Consider the following 24,270-nt stretch of genomic DNA (forward strand, 5'->3'; position numbering starts at 1 on the left):
GGGGCCAGTGGCGGGAAGCCAGCTAATTCCCGGCTAGGCAGGCAGCCTCCTTCCGCTCCACCGCTCCACCAAACCACCAGCCTGGAGCCCCCAGCCCACCCCCACCCTGTCCCTAGCTCTGCTCCCATCCCCCACACTGCCCAGCTTCCTGAGAAGCTGTCAATTCCTTGCAGCTTCTCCTCTGTCCTGTGCACCCTAGTCCAGCACCTTTCAGACACTGGATCCAAACAGAGGGCCTCCCTGGGGCCCAGGATGGCACCCTTAGCTCTGCTGACGGTGGGAGTGTTGGACCAGGTTGAGGAGGGGTGGGGAAGGCGCCCAGTGAAAGCCTGCAGAGGGAGGGGCAGAACCCCTCCCTTTCCTGGGTTTCCGCCAGCAGCGCCCAGGATTATATCCACCCCAACTCCTTGCACTTCAGAGAGGCCGGGAGGGCTTCCAAATTAGGATTTATGGGATTAATGGCTTTTTTTCTGCCTTCCCCCAGCCTGTCTCCCTCACTGCAAGCCTCAGGGCCTCCTCCCAGGGGGCCCCTCCCCAGGGCCCAGACCTCACAAGAAGGCTCTGCAATATCTGAGTTGCTTCCCTTGGTTGGGAGGGTAGGGAGGCCAGAGACCCCACCTGGCGCCCAGCCCCTTCCTCAGGCCCGCAGCACCTCTGCCTTCGTGAGGGAGGAGGGGCCGTCAGAATAGGGAGACAGCCGATTCCAGTGGCTGGTTCCCCAAGGGTGGCTGTGCAGGGCCTGGGGGAGGTCCTTGCATCCCTTTGGGTCTCCACTCCATATTTGTGGCAGGGGTAGGGGTTGAGGCTCAGCTAAATTCTATCTGCGGAGGCGGTAGGGGGATGGCGGGGTGCAGGAGCACAGGGGTGGAGACGAGTGGGACGTGGGGGAACAGAGTCCTGGCCCTTCTTGGGTCCCAGGACCTGACTGGATCCTGGTTCGGCGGGGAACAGTCTGCAAAAGCCACCCAGTGAGTCCCTCCTGGGTCCTCCCGCCACGCCAGCCCTCATGGGTCTTGTGGGACTTTTCTCACGCTCAGCACTGCCCTGTCTCTCCTGGCTCGTTCTTCCCTTCTCCATCCTGCCCCTTTCTCTATTCTCTCCCACCCTGCTCACCCCCAAATCAGCTCAAGTACATGTCCCGAGGTCCAGTTTCCTCATCTGTAACTCGTAGGGGTTGGGGGGAGGGGTGGGCCCTTAACCGGAGTCTGCAGCCCTATGAGTGTACCTTCTTAGATTGAGGGGGCTTCTGCTTCCTCTAACCCCTCAAGGAGGCTCACACATTTGCCAAAACCTCTCCCACCTCACCATCTCCCAAGTCAATATCTAAGTTCTCAGCCCTGTGGCTTCCAGGTGACTCAGGACCCGTCCTGTGGAGAGATCTCTGCTCCCCACCCCCTGAAGAGCCTTGCTGTCCATTTTCAGCTCAGGGGCCCTGGGTTGTCACTCTGCTGGGAGGCCCTTGAGGGGGGCAGGAACTTTGCCTTGTCCCCCTCTAAACCCCGAGCCTCAGCACAGTGTCTGGCACAGAGCAGGTGCTCAGTGAAGTTGGTTGAATCAAACTTCAGCCCAGCCAAGGGAGGTCAAGGTCAGGAGGAAATGTGGGTGTACAGCCTTGACCTGTGGTGGGAAAATAAAGTGTGGCACCCAGGTGCCTGTGAGGGCTCAGGGGCATCAGTGTTGCAGGGAGTGAGGCCCCTCCTAAGAGACACATGTGCCCATCGGAGCCACAGAATGATAAGCGGGGACTGCAGGAGGAGGAAAGAGCCCTAGAGATTATTTCTGACCTTGTTTCACAGGAGGAGAGACTGTGGTTCTGAGAGGTGAAATGAAGGTAACATAGCACACTGGTGGTAGAAGCAACTAGATTCCAGACCTCTGGGCTTCTGGTTCCTTCTCCCACCCCTCTCTGGGTCTGCGCCACTTGCCTCTACCGGCTGTCCATTGCTGAAGCCCCCAGCTCGGCTTCATGCCAGCCTTCCGTGCAGCTGGGCATTTGCCGCTGGGAAACATGGAGGGTGGGGTGTACCTGTGATCCAGAGGCAGGCTGGGCCACTAGGGGTCATGCGCTAGGGTGGGCTCAGCTGGATAGTGGCATATTCCACAACCTCGTCAGACCCCAGCATGGTACTCTGTGGCCCGGAGGTGAGTTCCAGGGCTGATGTGTCCAGCTCTGCATAGTAGATATCGGTGTCCTTTGGACCAGAGCTCTAGGAATGAGGCAGAAGGGAAAGATGATAGGAGTCAGTGAGGGAGGGGGAGTAAAGACCAGAGGAAGCGTCCCAGGGCCAGGAGTTGGGATGAGATGGGGAGGTGTGGGAGTGAAGTGGGTGAGTGAAGGAGAAAAGGGAACCAGGAAGGATTGTGCAGTATGGAGGGAGGGAGAGAGAGAAGCAGAAAAAAAATCAATCAGTGGCAAAAGAGAAGACATGGGTTCAGAAAAGGTGTTTACCAAATTGGCCACACACGTTTGTGTGCTCTGCTAAGCTGTATCCCCTTGGACTGCTGTGGGGATGGGCAGAGGAGGGTGGACCCTGCTCCAGGCCCACTGCACTTAGCTGTCAGAGATCATTCGGGCCAACCCTCTCCTTTTACAGAGGGAAGAGACTGAGGCCAAGGAAGGGAACGTGATGTGGCCTTCCCAGGTCACGTGAAATAGCTGGCAGGGCGTAAAGTTGAACTTGGAGTCAGAAGATCTGGCTTTGAATTTTCGCCAGGCCACGTGCTACAACCGGTCAGATTATCCAACCCACTCGAGCCTGGTTTTTCATCTATAAAATGAGGGAATAAAACTATTTGTTACATGAATTATCACTGTTGTTAGAACGCAGGGCTCCAACTTCCACCCTGAGCTCTTCGGTGGCTCTGTATGACTTGTCTTGACTTGGAAATTACTAGATAAGAGTGCTCTGAGGGCAGGGGCTGCCATGAAGTTGAAAAGGCAGAGACACTTCCTGGCACATATGGGCATTAGCGCTGCTGATGACCCCTTCTGTGGCTGTGCCCAGCTCCCTCCCTTCAAGGCGCCTCAGTTTCCCTTTTGGCAAAGTGGTCCCTGATCTCTGAGGTGCTGCCAGCTCTCATCCTTGGACCATTCCTCATACGTTCCTCCTCCTCGGCTCATTGCCCACGATGGACGTGTCCACAGAGCAGGGGCTGAGGGAGAGAGGGCTACCCCAGCTTGGAGTGCAGGGAGGAGGCTCCTTGCCCTGGGAGGCATTCCCCTGTGATCCAGCCTGTCACCCTCTCCTCTCTGCTCCTTGGCAGGGCTGCCCACGCAGCAGGAGGGTCAAGTGTCCTGATTTCAGCAGCACCTATCCAGTGTCCATCAGTGACTGAAGTCAGGGACACACGTGTGTGAAAATCGTTCAGTCGAGTCGGACTCTTTGCAACTCCATGGACTCTAGTCTGCCAGGCTCCTCTGCCCATGGTATTCTCCAGGCAAGAATACTGGAGTGGGTTGCCATTCCCTTCACCAGGGGCTCTTCTTAACCCAGGGAATAAACTCAGGTCTCCTGCATTGCAGGGAGATTCTTTACCATCTGAGCCACCAGTGAAGTCCAGGGACACATGGCCCCGGTAAGTTTAGCGCAGTTAGTTCCTAATTTCTCAGACGTAAAAGTCACACCCTGAGGCCTTTCCTTCGTCAGCCCCCCGGGTGCTTTCTGAGCCTGCCAGGAGAGCATGGAGGAAGCACTTCCTCTCCAGGAGGAAAGGGCCCAAGGGAGGAGGTTGGAGGTACAGGAGGCCAGTGACTGACAGAAGGAAGGGGAAGGGGGCTGAACAGATGGGTGGGGGCTGTTCCTGGCTCCCCTGCCATGAGTTGGAGGGCCTGTGAAGGTGGCCAAGGGCCAGGGAGGTGGGCACAAGGCCAGCAGGGCAGTGTGCAAGCAGGAGCTGCTGAGAGCAGAGGCCCAGACTCCCTTCATCCCTGTGGGGCCCTGGAGACAGGCAGAGTGTGGATACCACAAGTTGGGACTCCCGTACGATGGGAGGGTGGCTGGCACTCTGGGATGGGGTGAAGACCATCCCGTGGAGGCCAGCAATGGATGCACTGACCATGTCTCCATTCCACACACCCAGTGTGTGGCAGGATGAATGGACTCCACCTCTTGACCTTCCCATCATCACGAGGATGTCTAGAGATAGGTGTGTCGGTGGATGTGAGGCTGGGGGTGTCCTGGAACTGCCAGACTCAGGCAGGGACCCCTCAGTGGAATTCCCACTGAGGGGTCTCTGCTGAGAGACCACCAGCGTCCAGTAATTTCTCTATGTGGGCTCTTCCCAACTGAGTGCCCTCTGGATGGAGCAGGCTGGGCTCTGACCCCCACAGAGAGCTGGGAGATTGTGGGCTAATGGCAAAAGGTGGTTCAGGACCATCTCATGCAGGTGGGTGGAGGGGAGTTCTCCAAAACAGGTGGGGCTGCCCTGGAAGCCCTGGCACTTTGCCTTCTGTCTTAACAGAATCCATCACAAAGAGACAAAGAAGCAATGCTCTGCGATTCCTCCTTGGACTGGGGGAATCCTTGGCTAGAGATCAGGGAGCCGGCACCCCGTAGGCCAGGTGTGTCCCTAGCTCTGGGCACCAGACTTACCAGCTGGTCCCCATCTCATCCCAGAAGGCACACACCTTTTGGCCCAAGTTTGGGGAACGGGTAGAAGTCTCATCCTGAATTGGCCCCGGGCAAACCATTAGTTCCATCCCAAGCTCATTCTTGCCCTGGACTTCCCATACTCCTTGCTTTGTCTTTTGCTGGAGCAGCCATGGAAATGCACCACTCAGACCTGCCGTGGGGAGCATGGCTGAATGACAACTCAGCTGCCGCCTGGCTGGATCCACCAGGGCATTTGCAGAAGCCGCGTGTCCCCTGGCTGCTCCTGCCAGTGACTGAGCACCACCAGTGCTGGTGGAGCTCCATTCCTGGGGGGCAGGACTTCTCTAAGGATGGCCTGAGATTTCCCCGTTGGCTCAACACAAGTTTCCCCCCTCCTTTCTCAGGCCAGACCTGTGTCCGCCCCTGCCTTCTCCTGTCCCCTCCCCTTTATCTGTCAGAGCTGGTTTTCCCCAGTGAAGCTCTTGTACGTCAAATCTTGTCTTCCTGTCTCTTCTTGGAGGCCTCGAATGCACACAAGTGGTACTGGGCAGGTCTGAGAAATAGGTGCAAAAGGGAAAGTGGAGATTTGGGGCTGGCTTACTCACTGCCCAGTGGCAAGAAGGCCCCACCCTGAGCAGAAAGCAGGGCCCAGAGAGTCTCTGGCACAACTTGGCAGCCCAGTGGTAAAGCTTCCACCATCAGGGGCCTGGGAGGGCGTGCTGGTGGAGGGGATGCTTTTTCAGGCACAGCGATTCAGGCTTTGAGATGCCCAGGAAGTGAGGCTGGAGGGACAGCAGAGTTGACTAGTTATTATTTTAGTGATATTGTCACTTATGGAGGGTTCACGAGAAACTGAGGGCCCCTGACAGGTAAAAGTTCAATATAAGAGCCAGAGACCCCTCAGGGAGCTTACACAGGGCTCCGTCTCCTCCTGCTGTGGAGCAGTGGACACAGGATTTGAGAGTGAGAATCATAGGCTTTGGAGAGGCTCAGCCACGCCAGCTTTGTTCTCCTTAGTGTGGGCTCAAGCTGAAAAAATCTGGAACTCTGAAACTGAGTTGGGGATAAATGGATAGAGGTCTGTTAGGGAAATTAAAAGGGAAGAAATCTTGTTCAGGCTTCAGAAGCAGGAGAGCAGGACTCTGACTGACTTCTGACCCTAACTGGACCACGTGCCTGCTTGCAAACACACCAGTTGTTTCCAGCAAGTGAATTGGCACCTTAGACAAGAGAGGGAGTAGGTCTTGGAATTCGCTGAGCCCCTGTAGGCTTGGCCAGCCCCCTGGGGTCTGGAAAAATCCTGTGACTCACAAGGTGAAAACCAACAGCATTCTAAAATTTAAAGGAAAACCAGAGCTGCATTTTTGTGTGCAAACTGATGATGATGTCCATTTGTGGTCTGAGATTATACGTGGGAGCCCCCAAAGCTGCAATTTGAAGTCTCACCCGTCGGGTGAGCACACTGCCTGGGACCTTTTCCCAGTCGAGACTCCAGGTTGCTGTTACACGGGACTTCCCAGCGCTGTTCAAGACTGGATGTGGGCTGTCAGCCCAGTTTGGTGACATATGTGCTGTTCCTTCTCTCTGTTGTTTCTGTTTCTTTGCTTTTAATGACTGTATATTGAAATGAAGTTTAAAAATCCCCTATTAAAAGTTGAAATTGTTTATTGTGTGTGTAATGAGAGGTTTCTGTTGTTAATGAATCCTTTGAACCTAAAACGAAAGTAAAACTTTTGGCAAAACAAGGTCTCTGGACTTCCTTGGTGGCTCAGTGGTAAAGAATCCGTCTGCCAGGGCAGGAGACACGGGTTCCATCCCTGGTCTGGGAGGATCCCACATGCTACGGAGCAACTGAGGCTGTGTGCTGCAACTAGGGAGCCTGGGAACTGCAACTACTGAGCCCACACCTGTAGAGCCTGTTGCCCCACAACAAGAGGAGCCCCTGAAAAACCTCCACCTCGCCACAACTAGAGAAGAGCCCATGTGCAGCAATGAAGACCTAGCACAGCCAAAAGAAATACATAAATAAAATTATTTTTAAAAACACTCCCAATACAAAATAGACAAACAAAAAAAGGCTCTGAGGATATGTCCCTCAGAGCACACGGAGATGCCCAGCCTAAACCAGTAAGAGCTACCATCATCCCAGCCTCACCCCACAAGGCGAGAGGCACACTCTTTGAGAGCTGCCCCCACCTGTGTTCTTGGCTACCAGGATGATAACTAAGTTTAAAGCCCAGCATGACCCAGCTGGGGCCAGCTGGACCTGCTGAGGGAGGAGAGATTACATCCAAGGAGCAAGGAGTGGCAGAAATTCTCTAGGAATTCTAGCAGAAGCTGGGCGGGCATTTGTGGGTAGGATTTGGGGGAATAAGCAAGACCTCACTGACCTGGGGGCACTTTCTCAGGATGTGGGATTCAACAGCCTGGCAAGGACCCCAGAAGACAGGGCAAATTCACTGCTGGGGGACATGGAATTTCCCAGTGCGGGACTGGGATGGACATGCTGACGCCACAGTGAGCCCCTGGTCTGTGGGACACAGCTGAGTGAAGCCCTCTGAGACTGCCCCACCCGCTAAAACGGTAAATCAAAACTGATACCGAACTTGAGGTCAGAGTCATCACAAAGCCCTAAAGGACACGGGGTGGAGGTTCCCTATCTTATCTGCATTTAATTCCTCAATCTGGCCTCACAGGATGCTAGAGGAGGGCTACCGGCCCCCCCAGGCTCCATCAAGCAGCAGCCGGACTGCAGCTCCCAATGCTCTCTGTGCCAGCTCCGTGGCAATACTCTGGAAGGTCTCTGTGTGGCGCTGTGTCCCCAACAGGAAGACAACAAGGGATGAAAACAGGAGTGGTCCCAATGACCCTGTGGGGGGCGGGGGTGTGCTTGCCATCCCTGCCACTCTGGGCTCTGCAGGGCGCACTTGGACTCCTCGTGTTCTGGGCCCACGGGCAAGGAGTGGCATCTTGGAAGGTGTAACTGGCCCCGACCAGCGGGAGGAGATCAGGCTGCTATCACCCATGTGGCAGGGAGGACTCTGTGGAGGACACGGGTGACTACCTGGGTCTCCTCTGCTTTAGAGGTGAGTGAACACATGCAGCAGCCCTGGCTTGCCAAGGGTGTGATTATCAAGGGTTCAGACGCCTCAGGAACGAAGGCAGAGGACAGCTGAGGGAGAGGATTTAGAAGCGTTAGGATGAGCACGGTTGTGGGTCTAAAATTTACTGGAGCAATGGGGGCTACGCTCTCAGGAAGAGACCCCCGAATCACAGAGGTGCAGCCTCCTGTGGTGCCAGGGTCACCCGTGGTGGCTTGTGGACATTCGAGATCTGTGGCTTAGATCTCTGCCCTGGGCAGCCCCCTCTGGATCCACCTCAGCTTTTGTGCTGTGCCCACACTTCCCCCGGCTGCTCCCACCAACGGCCGGACGTGATGGCGTCCTAGCGCAGCTGGTCCCTGCGGAACGGGAGGCTCCTCTCCTGGCAGCTGTGGCTCGAGGTCTGCGGCCCGCCCAGAGCTTCTGCAGAGTGTGTGGTCATTCAAGACTCTTCCTACACAGACTTCCTTCCTCCCCCATCTCCCCATCCACTCCTCCTCCATTCTTGGTCCTTCACCAGTGTCCCTCCACCCACGACTCTGTGTCTGATCCCATCCTGGTGTCTCCTTCCTGGGGGACCCAAGCCAACACCAAAGCTTTGGATCTCCATCCCTCCCCAGGTCGTTACATACAGTCTTGTGCTTCTAGCCTGGGCTGTCCATCCTCCCAAGACTGAGGAGATGGGAGCCCCTCTCCCTACAGGTGAGGCAGCACTTCCTCCTCCCGCTTCTTTTGGCATCTACCTTGGAGCCTCTGGAAGTCCTCCCCAAGATCTAGCCCCAAGCCAGCCAGCCTTTCAAATGGTACCTGTCACCCGAGTGGACTCCTAGCCCAGAAACCTCAACAGAAATTGAGAGAAGTGTCACAACCTTGCTTAATGCCGTTGAATGTGTGGGCAGCATGGGACCTGGCCCACCCAGGCTGGGGCCAGTAGGCTTGGAAGGGGGAGCCTCTACTTGCTGGTCCCTGGGTCCCCCTGCAGCCTTCTCTCCAGAGCCCCGCCTCGGTGAATGGTGCACGCTCTCTTCTTGGCCTCCCTCTCACTACTTGTTGGGAAGGAGAATTGATGACAACGTCAATAATGTGACTTGTATACAAGCTGCACTGCCAACAAACCCGAGTGCTAGGAATAAATCCTCTCCTGGCCCCATAATTGCTCTGTAAGCCGAAAGGAATTACACCGCTCTTGGCAACACCAGCGCCTCCCTGGGATGCTGGAGGTGACCTCCGTGTACCACGCCACAGGCCGTTCTCACAAGTGTCCAGCCACCCTCGTGCCCGCATCTCACAGCTTCTGGGTTCAAGACCCAGAGTGTGCCCATCACCTGACCCTTCCTGCCCATGGCTGGGTGGGAGAATAGTGGCTCACTCTGCTCTTCCTCCCAGGTGGCCTTGAGTCTTGAAGGCTTCGGCTCATTTGAGGTTTCTGTCAACCCACGATGAGCAGAGCCTGGGGAGGGAAGGCTGTCGGGGAGGGTACAGGGTTGGAGCCACGTGCTTAGTCTGGGGTTTGTATGAGAGGAGAGACAGAGAGGAGGGGGGCCAGGAGGAGGGGGCTGTCCTCAAGCTGGAGCTGCCAGGTCTGGCCCTCAGGGAGGGCTGTGCCTGCCAGGCTGAGGGGGCAGCAGTCAGAGAGCGGGGCCCAGACGTTGTTAGCGGGGATTAGGGCCAGATGCAGCTGTCCCATTACATCATGGCCATTTTTACGCCGAGCCTGGGCCCACTCTTCAGGACAGCCTGCAGGAGTCTTCCGTGACTTTACAAATCGCTCCCTTCCATCCTCTTCCCTCATCCCCAGGCCTCAGGCCCCACTCCCCGCCCCATCCTTGCCTTTTTCTCCTCTCCGACATCCCTGCCTTTTTCTCCTCTCCGACCCCGTTCTCCTTCCGCCCGGGGCTCAGATGAGGTTACTGACTCTGAGGGAGAAGAAGCCTGATTTGGAGAATCCTGAGCAGGGCATGGCTTTCTCTCTTCTGGAAACATTGGAGTCTCTGCACGCCCTCCTTCCTTACCCACTTTCGGGCCTGGAGATACTGTGCTTCCTCATTGTCCTGAGGCAGGGGCAGGCGAGATGACGTGCTCCAGGTGGGAGATTCCGCCCTGCCCAGTGCTGGTTGCATAGCCCAAAGTGACATCCGACTCAGGACTCTAAAGCCAAACTCTTGGGGCTGGCTGCCTTGCAGCTCTCAAGGCCTCTGGAGCCGACAGGCAGCCAGGCGGCAGAGCTGGGTGTTCTGCTGCATGCAGGAAGCTCATGGCTGCAGATGCTCTGTATGAGCTGGTGGTCACCCTTCAAACCTCTTCAGGTAAACCCCCCACAGTTCTGGCCATCACTGCTGTGACTGCTGCGTGGTAGGACCTGGACTTGGGAGCCAGGGGACCAGGGGCTTGAATGATGCTCTCCACTGTTACTTGTTGGATGATCTCGGGCAAGTGACCCCTTTATTTCACTGAGCCTCAGTTTCCTCATCTATAAAATGGGGGCAAGAATAAGACTTATCACTCTGATTGCTGTGAGGGTTAAACAGAGCTGTGTTTGACAAGTCTCAGCAAAGTGCCTGGCACACAGTCATGTTCAGCACTGTCCCTAGGCCCCCTTATTGGAACTGGCAGGGCCAAGCAGTGCAGCCTGGGCATGGGGGTGTGGGCTCCTTCACATGGGAAGAGGTTGTCTAGCCACTGTCTAAGGAATGGACTTTGTGTCCTCTGTGAGTTTTAGCTCACTTCAAAGCCTCTAGGTTGACTGAGGAATGACAAATGGCTGGTGGTCTTCTTAGCCCCTGCATGGAATTGGAAGGTGGGGGCTGGGTTGGTCCTCTGGGCTGAGCACTCGGGATAGGAACGCTGCCTCCCAGGGGCAAGATTTGGCATCTTGAGACGGATTCTCTTTGGCACTTCCAGCTGAAAGGGAGGGTGGCGAGGCTGTGGAGACAAAGGCCTGGCTCTTCCCCCAGTGCCAGGAGAGGGTGTGTTATCTTTGGGCCCAGGCGGTCTGGCCCGGGTCTCTGGGCTGGCACTGTGACGGGTACCGCCCTGGCCCCCAAGTCTGCTGAAAGGAATGGGCTCTGGGCAGAGGTGGCAGGCATTCAAGTGGACACTGGCCCTCGGAGCGGCTGGGAGCAGGGCCAGGAGGAGGGGCTGTGGCTGGCCTTCTGGTGGTCACTGGCAGGTTCAGGGACTGGGGTGCAGGGTACAGAGCTGGGGGGTGGGTAGAGCTGTGGGAGGGAGAGCCGGGCATCAGGGTGGGGCTCTGTCCTCACTGGAAACGCCACCCTCTCGCCCTGGTCCTCAGTGTCCAGCACCCTCTTTGCCCTCAGGTGCCTGCGGGGGTGTAACTGTGAGGGACATCCTCTGTCCCCCTTCTGTCTCAGGCAGCTGGGCTCGTGGCCAGGCTGGGTGGAGCTGGGCTGGGATCAGCATCCTCAAGGCTCAGGGGTCCTTACCAAGGGGTGGTAGGAGGGGGAGGCCCCCAGATCGTAGTAGGGGGGCTGTGGGGGCAGCTTCTGCGGTTCATCCTCTTCCTGCTGTAGCTGCTGCTTCTCCAGCTCCAGGCGAAGAATCTGGAAAAAAAGACGGGTGAGTGGCTGCATAGACTCTCTCACGGCCCTGTGCTAGGTGGCCCTCTTGGCCTCTAGTGGGTTGTAGATTCTCCTCCTAGGTTCCCATGCACCCCCTGTCTTGCATTCAGCACTTTGGTAGCATCCGGGAGGCATGAGGGCAGCCTGAACCTTTCGCTTTGTGGGCTCCCTGTGGCCAGCCATGGGCCAGCATCAGTTTAAGAAAAAAAAAACACAACTTTAAATTTTATATTGGAGTATAGCTAATTAACAATGTTGTGATAGTTTCAGGTGGACAGCAAAGGGACTCAGCCGTAGCATCAATGGATTTTTTTTAATGAATGATCTGAGAGGTGGAGAAAGAGGTTCCCCTGGAAAGCAGGGGTGTTGGGTAGGAAAAGCCCTAGCTTGTTATTTCTCAAGGTGGGAGAGGGGAAGGCCCTGACCATGGTCTCTAGCCTGAACCTGGCCTTGTGGGAACTGGCCAGGGCTAGTGGTGCGCTGGGGACCGTTCAGGGGTTCGGGGAGTTGGGAGGGCTCTGCCTTCAGGTTGGGCCCCTTCCCTGAGGTCCATCTCCCATTCGTTTTCCCCGCCCTCTCACTCTAGGGACCCAGGCCCACCTGGATGTCCTCAAGTGTAAGGTGGCTCTGCCTGCTGGGAGAAGGCTCCGGCTCTTGGGAGAGGGGCAGGGCAGTCCTGGGGGGAACACAATGAGGCTCTCATGAGGTCTCTGTCCCAGTCAGGACACCTGACCATTACTGGTCCCTGAGCCCCACTCACAAGGGTGGCCTGGGCTCTGCTCCCAGGCGGCCACCTGAGTAGCCAGAGCATGGTGGAGTGGAGGCTGAGAGAGACCCTCCCTTCTTCCCAGGTGTCTCTGCCTCCAGCCCAGCCCAGTCCAGCCCAGGCTAGCCCTCCCTCCAGCCTGGGCCTAGGAACCAAGTAAGTCTCAGGTGCCCTGGCTTGAAGGACAGTGGGAAATTCACACGGGCCCTCAACTGGGAGCCAGGATGCAAGGGGTCTGAAAGCTCGGGTGCAAAGCCTCTGGGGGTATCATAAGTCTTAGTCATCACAATAAAGAATATTTCAATGTAACATTTAAAAAATCAAAAAGAATGCAAAAATCCATGATGAACAAACTATCAACATTTTAAGTAAAGACAAGATCAGTAAGAGGGCTATGCCAAGTCATATCAGAGCCTGAGGCAAAAAGAAAAATCAGTAATACTGAGCTTGTCTTTAAAGTGTTGATATTTTGTTCATTGTGGATTTTGGGCATTCATTTTGATTTTTTAAGCACGTTGCATTAAAAATTATTTCTCATGATGATGCAGGTTTTTGGCACCTCAGTGAACTTGATATCAGAGGCAAGGACCCCACTCAGTTCACCCTGGTCCAGGTCATGAGAAGGTGAACTTGTATGCGGTATTTCGCCTCTATGCCTCAGTTCCCTCACTGTAAATGATGAATTATAATCATATACGAACTTCTCAGAGTTGCTGAGAGGATAAAATGCATCTTTGTAACCCAGCATAAATGTTGGGTGGTACCTGCCCACAGCCAGCCCTCTAAAGGCTTAGCTCCAGTGCAGGAGGGTTAGGGCCCCCTCCCACCTCACAGGTGACTGTGCTGTGTTTAGTCTCTCAGTTGTGTCTGACTCTTTGTGACCCCACGGACTGTAGCTGGCTAGGCTCCTCTGTCCATTGGGATTCTCAGGCAAGAATACTGGAGTGGGTTGCCGTGCCCTCTTCCAGGGGATCTTCCCAACCCAGGGATCGAGCCCAGGTCTCCCGCACTGCAGGCGGATTCTTTACAGTTTGAACCACCAGGGAAGTCAGGAGGAGGGAATGAGGCCTTGGTGGGGGGTGTGGTGAGGTAGCCCTGAGCCCCTTACAAGTCCAGGGGCTTCAGCAGCAGCCCGTGGGGGTGGGGAGCAGGAGGAGGCAGTGTTGGGTGGGCAGAGGATGGGCTTGTCCACACTCACCCACCCCCGTCCATCTCCAGCTGGTTCTTCTGCTGGCGGTGATACAGAAAGAGGACAGTGAGAGCCACGCTGAGGATGAGGACCACGGCCACGGCACAGCCCAGGAGCCTCGCCGTAATTCCTGGGCCCCCCCGGGGGAGGGGCTTTTCTGTAACCAAGAGACCGAAGTGGAGAATGAGAGAGTGGGGCACAGAGAGACAGAGCGAGAGAAGAGCGAGAGAAAGAAAACTTTTGGAGGCAGAGGGGTGGGCAAGAAGTAACAGCATCAGAGCCTGAGGCAGTGTCCTGCCCTGACCCCTCTCCCTGGCATCTCCCCTCCCCATCATGCTCAATTTCCAGGAGGGGCTGTCCCAGTTAGGGTAGGACAGACCTCATGTCTGGCTCTCCAGGGGCCTAGAATTCCAGCCTCTGATCTGATCTTGGGATCTGGGGCATGGAGGTAGAAATGGGGGTGGGGAACATAGGGAAGGCAAAGGGGTGCTCAGAGGTGGGGGTCCTCATCCATCCTTCCATCTCTGGCCCTGCTGGGAAGATCCCTGTTGAGGAGTTTAATTTCCTTCCCCTTCCTACCCAATTAAACAAGCAAATGAACTAATTGGTGCTCTGTCCTCCCAGCTCTGGAGAAAGCGTTAAGATTCGGAGAGGGAAGATGGGAGCTTGAGGTTGATGGGGATCCTCCAGGGAAATCTAGTCTGTCCAGTACTGAGAAGCTGAAAAACCCACAGGGCTGGGGTCTAAGGTGAGGGGGATTAAACTGCCCACTGTCTGGACCCACCTGGCCATTGCCCGGGGAGCACTGGTCCCACGGGTGGGAAGTAGGGCTGGGGCAGGCTGCAGTCCCTCTCAACTTGCTCTGTGATGACCTGGGCAAGTGACCCAGCCTCTCTGAGCCTCGGAAAGAAAAGGGCCTGGGAGGTGGTGAAGGTCTGTTGAAGGATATCTCAGCCTGAGCAGGGGCCACTGTGGTCCCTAAAGACAAGGACACCATGAAGCTGTTGGGACTAAGCCTGGGGCCAGGGGCACATGTGCTTTCTGGCTGGCCCTGCTGGCCCAGGCCTGGCCTGGGAAGCCAAGGACAGCGCCAGGCCTTTCTCTTCCCTCCCTCTGCTGGGCTCCATTTCTCACCTCTAACCCTCCCAACACCCAGGGAGGAAGAGACTGAGGAGAAAATCACACACACTTCCTTCCTTCCTTCCTCCCCACACTGTCCTATATGTAATTAAACAGGAGAGCACCTGAATAAAGATACGAAATTGCAGTTTGCAATAAACATCATGGAGCCAATTTCGTGAAGTGGGGTTGACAAGCACCTGCCTCTCTGTCTCTGTCTCTCTGCTCCATCCCAATGCCCTGAAGGAGGAGGTGTCTGGCAGAGCCCTCGGTACCAGATTGGCTCCCAGTGAATCTGCAGCCCCTCTGGCCAGGCTCCTGAAAGTAATTGGAAGGCAGACACTTTGCAAAAGCTCTGGTGTAGTATCCATCCATCCACAGCTGGTGGGCTGTGGTCCTGTTGGGAGGGCAGTGTCTGCCTCTGTGTGTGTATTACAGGGACTTGGGAGCCCTAGACTCCTCCATGGACCCTTACGCTCCCCCAGCACTGTCTCCCCTCTCCTTTCTCAGACTGTTGGGCTGGGGCATTGCAATCCATTAAACAAACCTTATCTCCTTTTCTCTTAGCCTTAGCTTCTTAGCACTCACCGTCATCTCCTCCCTGGTCCCTCTTCTTTATCTTCAAGCCTTCCTGCCTTCACTCCTGCACCTTCTGACTGTGCTTCTCTTTTGGTTTAGCAAGCATTTATTGAGCATCTACTGTGTTCCAAAGCACTATTCTGACCCTGGGCAACAGAGATGCATCTGTGCAGATACCCTGCCTGGCTCATCAAGTTCGGGTTTTTTTCTCCTGCCACAGTCCGCTCAGCTGGGTGGGCCAGGCCTGTGTGGGATCCAGGCTGTAGGGAGAGACAGCTTCATGTCAGCTCTGGCCTCGCACCCTGCTTCCCAGTGCCCTCTCCCAGGGACTCTCACCCATCACCTTCTCAGTGACTCTGGGGCCACTTCAGCAAGGGAGGCAGCTGTCCTTCTAAGGGGCCTTATAACATGCTGACAGAGCAAACAATAACACAGGCAAATGAGTTTGTAAAGGCACTAAAGGTGGTCATTACAGAAATTAAGGGCCTAAAAGGGTGGGACGCTGCAGAGAGAGTCTCAAGGGTACCAGGGCCAGAGTGGAAAATTCTGTCTCTTCAAATTGCCCTCTGTCCATGATCCACTCTCTCAAAATATATAAGTGCAAGTTCCTTGGAGCCCCTGGGCCCTGCCTGCTCTATCTGGAGGGCATCACCCTGGAAGGAGAAATAATTAGTGGAAGGAAAATGAGAGATGGGGATGGGAAAAGGGGTAGGCAAAGAGGAGAATCGACCTGAAGTCTCCAGCATGCCAGGCGCTGCCCGGCGCCTTGGCTGATTTGGGGTTCATTTGATCCTCACTTCAAGCCTGCAAAATTAGATCATGCTGTTCCCACTGAGCAAAATGAGGCTCAGAGAGGTTAAGTGCTTCTCCCAAGGTCACCCACCCGGTCAGTGGCAGAGTGAGCCCTGGAACCTGCATCTGTGTAACGTTCCCTGATCAGTCCACAGGGTCTTCTCAGTCATCCTAGTCCCTCACATACGTGGAGCCGCCATCCCCTCTCCCTCACCAGACACAGCCCTGTACCCCCTCACCCCTAGTTGCTTTGTCTCTGGGTCTCCTCCCCTTGACAGCTGGGAGGTGGGGTCCTGATGCTGGCCCCAGCTGGAACCCTGGCACTGTGCCCCCAGACACTCTCTGGTTACACCGGGACAAATCCGTCCCCCTAGCCCCAGCCCCCAGCTCCACAGGCTTTAGGGCAGGACTATCACCTGCAAACAACCGGTCTGGCCAGGGCTGGAGCTTAGGGGCTGGGAGAGTTGGGAGTCAGGGTGTGAGGGAGGGGGATGAGGGGCCTCCAGAGAGCATCTCCTGTGAGCCAGGCTGGGTGCTGGGCCGAGGTTGGTCGTATAGGCTTTATTCTACTGAGAAGGCTCAGAGAGGTTAAGTCAGTTGTCCAGAGTCCCACAGCCAGGAACTTAAGAGCTGAAATTGGATCCAGGTTGACTTCTGAAGTCTTTTTCCTCCTGTGTCAGCACCACCATCTGATCCACCATTTTCTTGGGCTCCAAAATCACTGCAGATGGTGACTACAGCCATGAAATTAAAAGACGCTTGTTCCTTGGAAGAAAAGCTATGACAAGCCCAGACAGCGTATTAAAAACCAGTGATATCATTTTGGTGACAAAGGTCTGTATAATCAAAGCTATGTTTTTTCCAGTAGTCATATATGGATGTGAGAGTTGGACCATAAAGAAGGCTGAGTGCTGAAGAATTGATGCTTTTGAACTGTGGTACTGGAGAAGACTCTTGAGAGTCCCTTGGACAGCAAGGAGATCAAATCAGTCAATCCTAAAGGAAATCAGTCCTGAATATTCATTGGAAGGACTGATGCTGAAGTTGAAGCTTCAATACTTGGGCCACCTGATGAGAAGAGCCTGTTCATTGAAAAAGGCCCTGATGCTGGGAAAGATTGAAGGCAGGACAAGAAAGAGGCAACATGAGATGAGATGGTTGGACGACATCACCAACTCAATGGATATGGATTTGAAAACTCCAGGAGATAGTGAAAAACAGGGGAGCCTGGTATGCTGCAGTCCATGGGGTCACAAAGAGTTGGACACAGATTAGCAACTAAACAATAACAACAACTGTGTCAGCAAGGCCTGGTCAGTGTATCCCAGAACCTCCCCTCCCCAGGCAGAGTCAGCATCTATCCTGGCTCATGCCCCAAGGATGACCCCCAACCAACTCCTCCTTACCTGTCTCTGGGGTCACACCAGTGACATCCCCTAAGCCTTAATGTTCTCACCTGTCATTCCTGGTTTTTGGGTGTCAGACTGGGAAACTGAAATCCCCAGCCGGGAGATAAACACAGACCTAGGTTTAGTCAAGGGGCCTGCAGGCCAAGGACAGTCTGAGACTTGGTTCTTCTTAGAACCAGATCTGCCTGCTGCACTGAGGCCCCACTGTGGGGGGTGGGAGGAGCTTTGGGTCCCACCCAAGTGTCCAACAATCTCAGTCTGCTTCTCCCTGCCACCCCCTTCTCAGTCAGGCCTCAGTGCTCCTGAGCCCCAGCCTTTGCTTGGTGGTGGAAAGTGGACCCAGACATCTGCTTCACAGGATGCATTTGTCTGCCCGTTGCCCTTTGCTCAGTTCTGTAAACACATCCTGACATCTTCTATGTGCCATGTGCTGTGTCAGCTGCCAGGGGGCTTGCCCGCTGGCTAATGGGGGAATCAGACCTGTACACAAATAAACACTCTATTTTATGATTCATAACTCAAGAGAAGTCTGTCCAAGGTCCAGGACAGGTGTAGGGAAGAGAATGATTAGCTCTGGGAATTCATGGCTTCACAGTTGAGGGACCTTCTGAATGGGGTTTTGAAAGCACAATAGGAGCTCTCCAGGAGAATAAAGGCAGAAGAACAAGGTAGGCAGGATATGGAGTGTTGCAGGGACATGTGTATCAGATGTGGGGTATATAAAGGAAATTCCAAGCATTGGCTATGGCTTGGAAATGGGGTACAAGAGGGGATAGACAAGGCAGGAGTCTGGGAAGAGGTACATAGCAGGTGGACCTGGCTCAGAGGTCCACCCTCTCCTGCTGCCCCTGCCTGTGGACAGAGACACTGTTTTCTCAGAAGCTGGACTGACCTAGGCCCTCCTGTGGGCTGCCCTTCCAGGACTCCTTGGAGAGCACTTGGCCACCCTGCCCACAAAGCTGTCCTGGGTCTGGCTGCCTTCTGCTTGCCTCTGTGGCACAGGCAGAACAGGTGTTTCTGGGAGACCAGGAGCTCAGAGGAAGTGGGTGTCTGGAATTGGTGTGGATGCTAGCATGTAGGAATGACTGGGGGCGGGGCTGATTACACCGCTGAGGGCTTGCCCACAGGGTCAGAGTACCCCTGGCTCTTTCTCCAGCCCAGGTTGCTGGAGTGTCTCCTTCCTATTGGCCAGAGACGGGTGCCAGAACTCTGTGTTCAGCTTGCCCTAGCTCTGTCTCCCTGTCTCTCTCTCATTTCAATGCTTTTTCCTCAGGACCCCAAGCTGAGCGGCTGCTCTACCATCACCCTGGGGGGTTGTGGGAATATCCTCTCTCCTTGCCAAGGAAGGGGGGACACATCCACCCCCGCCTCGACTCAGTCCATACAGAAGGGAACCCTTTCAAGTGCTGGCTTGTGACCCAGGTGGTGAGGAAGTCCACTCCAGAGACCTGGAACTGAGGGAGTTACAGAGCACTCTGCTCTTACAGAGCCCAACAGAGCTCTTACAGAGCCCCATACAGCCAGCATGACCACCTGGTCAGCATGACTTGAACTCAGGCAGGCCTCCGCCTTCTTCTTGCCTTGGGCTACAAATCTAGGAGGCTGACATTAGGAGCTGGAGCTGCTGGGAGACCTGCCTGCCTCTTCCCTGGGGTGGGCTCCTGGTCTCTCTGCCCTGGGCTTGGTTGTACTTCATCTTTGCCTCTGCCCTGGTGAGTTGGTATTAGAGAAAAAGTCTTTTATATTTTCCCACAGAATTTGCTGTGGTTCTGCACTCAAGTGAAAATCAGTTTGCAATCACCTTCTTTAGCGCCTCTGGGTGGAGGCTGGGGGCTCTGAGCTCTGCAACCCCATCCTCTTTTATCCCTTGAGTCTGACTCCCATGCTATTTGTCTGGAGCGCACATGAATTATGAAAAGTGTTTAGCACACTGTCTGGCACATAGTCAATACGTAATAAATGGCTGCTATTTTGTTATTAGCTACTCAATAAATGCATATTGATTGTAATGATGTTGGTGATGTTGGTGATAATGAGGATGGTGGTGATGATGTGGATGGTGGTGATGATGTTGGTGATTATGATGTTGGTGCTTCTCTCCTCCCTGGAATCTTGGCTTCTTCCCTAAGCTAGCATGCTGGGCCAGATTACACCTGTGGCCACCTCAGTATGTTATCATATATAATATGGAAGTGAAAGTGTTAGTCACTCAGTTCAGTTCAGTTCAGTTCAGTCGCTCGGTTGTGTCCGACTCTTTGCAACCCCATGAATTGCAGCACGCCAGGCCTCCCTGTCCATCACCAACTCCCGGAGTTTACCCAAACCCATGTCCATCGAGTCAGTGATGCCATCCAACCATCTCATCCTCTGTCGTCCCCTTCTCCTCCTGCCCCCAATCCTTCCTAGCATTAGGGTCTTTTCCAATGAGTTGTGTCAATTCTTTGTGATTCCATGGACTGTAGCCGGCCAGGCTTCTCTCTCCACGGGATTCTCCAGGCAAGAGTACTGGAGTGGGTTGCCATTTCCTACTCCAGGGGATCTTCCCAACCCAGGGATTGAACCTGGGTCTCCCACATTGCAGGCAGATTCTTTATCATCTGAGCCACCGGGGAAGCATATCTTACATATGCTTTCACTTAAATTACCTCATTTGATGCCTTTGCCTCTGTTGACAGACAGCTAATTGGAGGCTCAGAGAAGTTTAATAAAATGCCCAAGTTCACACATCTCACTGACAATGGAAGTGAGAGAGGCACCCAGGGGTCCAGGTCCTCAGCACAGAGCTCTGAGTGGCCTTGAGGAGGGTCTTCTGCAGGGGAAGACAAGCCAGCTCTCTCTTGAATTTGTCACTTACATAGCTGTAGAATCTTGGACAAATCACTCAAATTCTCTGAGCCTCAGTGTTCTCATCTGTAAAATGGGAGTCACAAAAGGGTTGTTAGGCAGAGATAAGCTAATTTATGTCAGAGTCCTCAGCAGAGGGCCTATGTCCACTCAGTGCTTAATAAGCATTGGTTCCAGGAAGACAGGGGATGTGTCTGCTCCTTGGGCAGCTCCCAGGCAGCTGGGGCTGGGAACCCTGCTTTAATCCTGCCTATGGCCTCTCTCTTCCTTATCTTTAACTTTCCTTAGTCCCTTATTGGTCACGATCTATAAATCCAACTTGTCTAGGTCTGTGAGGACCTTAGGACATCATGTGTGCGTGTGTGTGTGTGTTTGTAAATGTGTGGGTGTGCACATGTGTATATGTGTGTGCATGTGTGTATATGTGTGTATACGTATGGGTATATGTGTGTATATATATCAACATATGTGTCTGTGTGTGTGAGAGAGACTGTGACACTCCTTGGGGAGGGTTGAGGACAGTCACTTCCCACATTGCACACAGGCTTCCCGCAATTTGGAACGTTCTCTTCAGTGTCCGCAGGCTCCCAGCCCCTCCCACCCAGCCCTGAACACCTTGAGTTTTCATTAGGAGGAGAAAGGAGCCGGGGGTGGGGTGGGGGTGGGCAGCTAACTTTCCCAGGAGCCTACCCCTCGCCACAGGGTTTGCTCCCAAAGCCCCCTCCAAAGTCAGGCCCAGCTGGAGAGAGTTACTGGGATTTCACACACATTCCTGTGGGGAGAGGGACCATCTCCCTGTTAGGGACCCTGCCAGGCAGGGAGCTGACCCCCAGCCCTCGCGGAGAGAGGAAGATGAGCGCGGCTATTGCCCAGCCAGGAGGGGAGGGCTGAGGGGCACAGGGAAGCAATTTGTCTGTCACACACGCTTTATGCGGACACTCCCTCCCGACTCCCTGGTGCCTTCTCCCCTCACCCACCAGCTCCTAACTCCTCCCTCCTTCCCCTTCTCATAAAGGGCTGCCTTGAAGGAGAAAGAAGGACCACATCTGAGAAGGCGCATGGTGTAGTGGGGAAAATAGTGGCCTGGACGCTTCAGTATTTCTAATGCTGTTCTGAGCCTCAGTTTTCTCCTTTGTGAAACGAGAAAATGGTGGAAACAAGTGAGATAATGCACATGGAACTCCTGGCATGGAGCGACCCATACGAATAGTAGTGTTGTAACATCAGTGGTATCCTCAGTCTTCCAGCTCTGAAGCACAATGTTGGTTCTCTCCTTTGTCTGGATGGCACTGGAGGGACCAGCTGCCTGAGGTGAGCTCCAGATTCTTCAAGTCCCAGTAGATCCTCCTCCATCATCCCCCTACTGATGCCCTCTGGAGCCCCAGTCCAGCGCCCAGTGACAGGAGAGGCAGGTAGAGTAAGCACCCTCCCCCCAACCCCAGGCTCTGTTCCCAGGGAAACCAAACCTCACTGGATTGGGGTTGGTGTCACCTGAGGTCTCAGGCAGGCTCCCCAGCCACCTTCACACTCTCAGGTGCTGGGCACTGCACGGTGACTTCCTGCACTGATGGGGCCTCTGCTGTTCCTTCAGGTGGGGGGCGATCCAGTGGCTCAGAGTGGCCCCGAGGGAGCTTCCTCTCTCTTTTAGTCTGCTAGGAGCCCTTACATCTATGGCCTGCCTCCCTGGGGGTGGAGTGAGACGGCGCCAGTGACAGCATTAAAGCAGTCAAGTCTGACCCTGCCCCACTGTGGCGGGGTGATATCAGCTCTCTGCATGGAATAGAAAAATGTGAGGTCAAGGGCAGTTGAGACAATCCCTAGAGAACCGGGGGTTGGATTGAAGGCTACAGTAGCCTGTGGATTCCAGAGCAGGCTGAGCCACAAGGCATGGTCGGGGTGCCAGTGGTGGATGGAGCTGCAGCCTGACTGCCCCTCCCCTACCCTAACATACACACTGCCCCAGGTCTCAGAGACAGCCTCTTGTCCAAGCCCTTGCTCTCTGTTTTGAGGACCCATCTCTCCTCCTAGTCTTGGTGGGTGCCCAAAGGGATACTTGCATGCATGCATACTAAGTATCTTCAGTCATGGTCAATTCTTTGCCACATCATGGGCTGTAGCCCACCAGGCTCCTCTGCCACAGGATTCTCCAGACAGGAATACTGGAGTGGGCTGCCATGACCTTCTCCAGGGAAAAGGATCCTTACCTACCTACAAAGCCCAGGACTTCGCCTGCATGATTTGAGGATTGGCTGGGGAAGGGCTTGCCCCTCCAGCCCTTTCAGATTCTTCCCCTCCTGGTCTCCCTCTCAACATGCTCTGGCTCTTTTGCGGGGAGGGGTCCTCACAGCCCAAGCCCCCTCCCCAAAGCCTAAATTTCCTGCCACAACAGTCACTACCTATCTAGATAGACTCCTTCCACTCTATTTCATCTGGGACAAGATGAGCAATTTCCAAAAGGAGTGCTACTAGGAAAATTAGAAGAACAGGAAATATAAAAACACAGGATGGTTGAGATCATGGAGGACCTACTTCTTTTCCTAATGTAATTTTCAATCTAGCCACAGACCTGCTAGAAATCTCTGAAGGTCAGCACTGGTAGCAGGAAACTTAGGCTGCCTGGGGAGGAAGTGAGGTTGGTCACTGGAGGTATTCTAGCAGGGCCTTGATGCCTCCTCTGTGGGGAATGACCTTGAAAGCTCAATACATAATGGTGATCCTTCACTTCGGCCCAGAACTTCATGGTTTACAAAAGGGCTTTTGCTTGCATTTTCGTGTCTTTCATGTAATCTTAGAAATAGAGCAAGGATGGACCTCACAGTTTCATAGACGAGAAAACTGAGAGACTGGAGAGAAGTGGCTTTTCCCAAAGTCACAGGGAGGTGGTGACCACATTTGCTGGGATCTAGGTTTTGAGCCACCAGGGCAGAGCTGATCTGCCTGTGGTTCCTTCCCGATTCAGTCTCTCAGAGGTGCCTATCCTGCCCACCTGCATCTCCCTCCAGGTTGGACCACATTTACAGGGTACATAGGAGATAGCTGGAGGTAATTCTGGAGTTCATGGGAACTCATCAGGGCAAGCAGAAACATCTCTACAGGGACACCTTAGCCAGATAGACTGGAGGTGCTGGAGCCCCAGGTGCTGGGGCTGCAAGGGGAAGGGGACCTGAAAAAGCTAGAATTCTGGAAGCGAAAAAACCAGAAGCTAAGGGGCTATCTCTGTCTCCCTGGGAGTCAGGAGTGTTGATGGTCTAGCTGTCTGTCCATCCTGGGCAGGGGCCCTTTCCTTGTGGCAAATCCCCCAAATCAAGTCTGTATTGAGAGTAATCCCAGCGTTGTCTGCAGTCATTGAAATCAGGGGATTTAGATATGGAAATTCTTATGCTAAAATGCTGTGAAATTCAATGGTCTTCTTTGGGTCTCCTCAAGGTGGAAGGCACAATTGCACCTGCTCAGGAGGAGCTCAGGTTCTCAGAGGGTGTGCATCGGGCAGGGGAAAGGATGAGCTCCAGTGCCCTGGGGTTGGGAGTGGTAGTGCTGAAGACTTTGGAAATCTGGAGGGTGTCGGGATCTGGACAGCTCTGTGGAGGGACGAAGGAGTGCGTGGGTGTGTGCAAAGTTGCTTTTCATGTCTGACTCTGTTTGACCCTATGAACTGTAGCCCACCAGGCTCCTCTGTCCATGGGGATTCTCCAGGCAAGCATACTGGAGTGGCTTGCCATGCCCTCCTCCAGAAACTGAACCTACATCCCTTATGTCTCCTGCTTTGGCAGGTGAGTTCTTTAGTACTAGCGCCACCTGGGAAGCCAGAGAAGGAGTGGGGTAGCTTAGTTCTGGCAAGTTCTTTGAGTAGCACTATGGGAAGACTCAGAGAAAGATTTAATTTGTTCACATCTCTCAAGTTGAGGGGAAAACAATCTTGAGGAAAAAAAATGGTCACACCTGCACTCTGGGTCCTTCTTGGGAGAAATATTGGAAGAAGTCAGACTTGGATGGGGCATGGGCATCTCGGTGGGGGCAGGGGGGCACTGGGTTGGGAGCAGTGTGGGATGGGATTTCCTGTGCACAGGCCCCAGGCATCCTAGCACCTGCCCTCATAGTAGGCCTTATTGTCTCCATTTCATTCCACTTGCCCCAAATCACCAAGCTCTTAAGAGACAGGTTTGGTGACTGAACCTGGGCCTACATGGCTCCCAAACTGGGCCTATCCACCTACGTTTGCATGCACCTAGGCTGGGCTTCAGGAATCCAGAATAACCTCAAGGAGGACCATGTATGTTCCAGCATTTTGTAAGTTATAAGCC

The 24,270-nt window shown here is 54.3% G+C and overlaps 1 protein-coding gene across 1 annotated transcript in view; it reads right to left on the minus strand.

The window, feature by feature from the left end:
- Nucleotides 1-11,115: 11,115 nt before the first annotated feature.
- Nucleotides 11,116-24,270, minus strand: part of NECTIN1 (nectin cell adhesion molecule 1) — a 95,317-nt gene continuing 82,162 nt past the window's right edge. The window contains exons 6-8 of the mRNA XM_081538313.1: nucleotides 13,236-13,383; nucleotides 11,872-11,947; nucleotides 11,116-11,253 (exon numbers count right to left, since the gene is read on the minus strand). Of these exons, the coding sequence (XP_081394439.1) occupies nucleotides 11,116-11,253; nucleotides 11,872-11,947; nucleotides 13,236-13,383 (362 nt within the window). The remainder of the gene's footprint in view (nucleotides 11,254-11,871; nucleotides 11,948-13,235; nucleotides 13,384-24,270) is intronic.

The sequence above is a fragment of the Giraffa tippelskirchi genome, chromosome 11, assembly GCF_054371585.1.
Source record: "Giraffa tippelskirchi isolate mGirTip1 chromosome 11, T2T-mGirTip1v1.2.pri, whole genome shotgun sequence".
Taxonomy (NCBI): domain Eukaryota; kingdom Metazoa; phylum Chordata; class Mammalia; order Artiodactyla; family Giraffidae; genus Giraffa; species Giraffa tippelskirchi.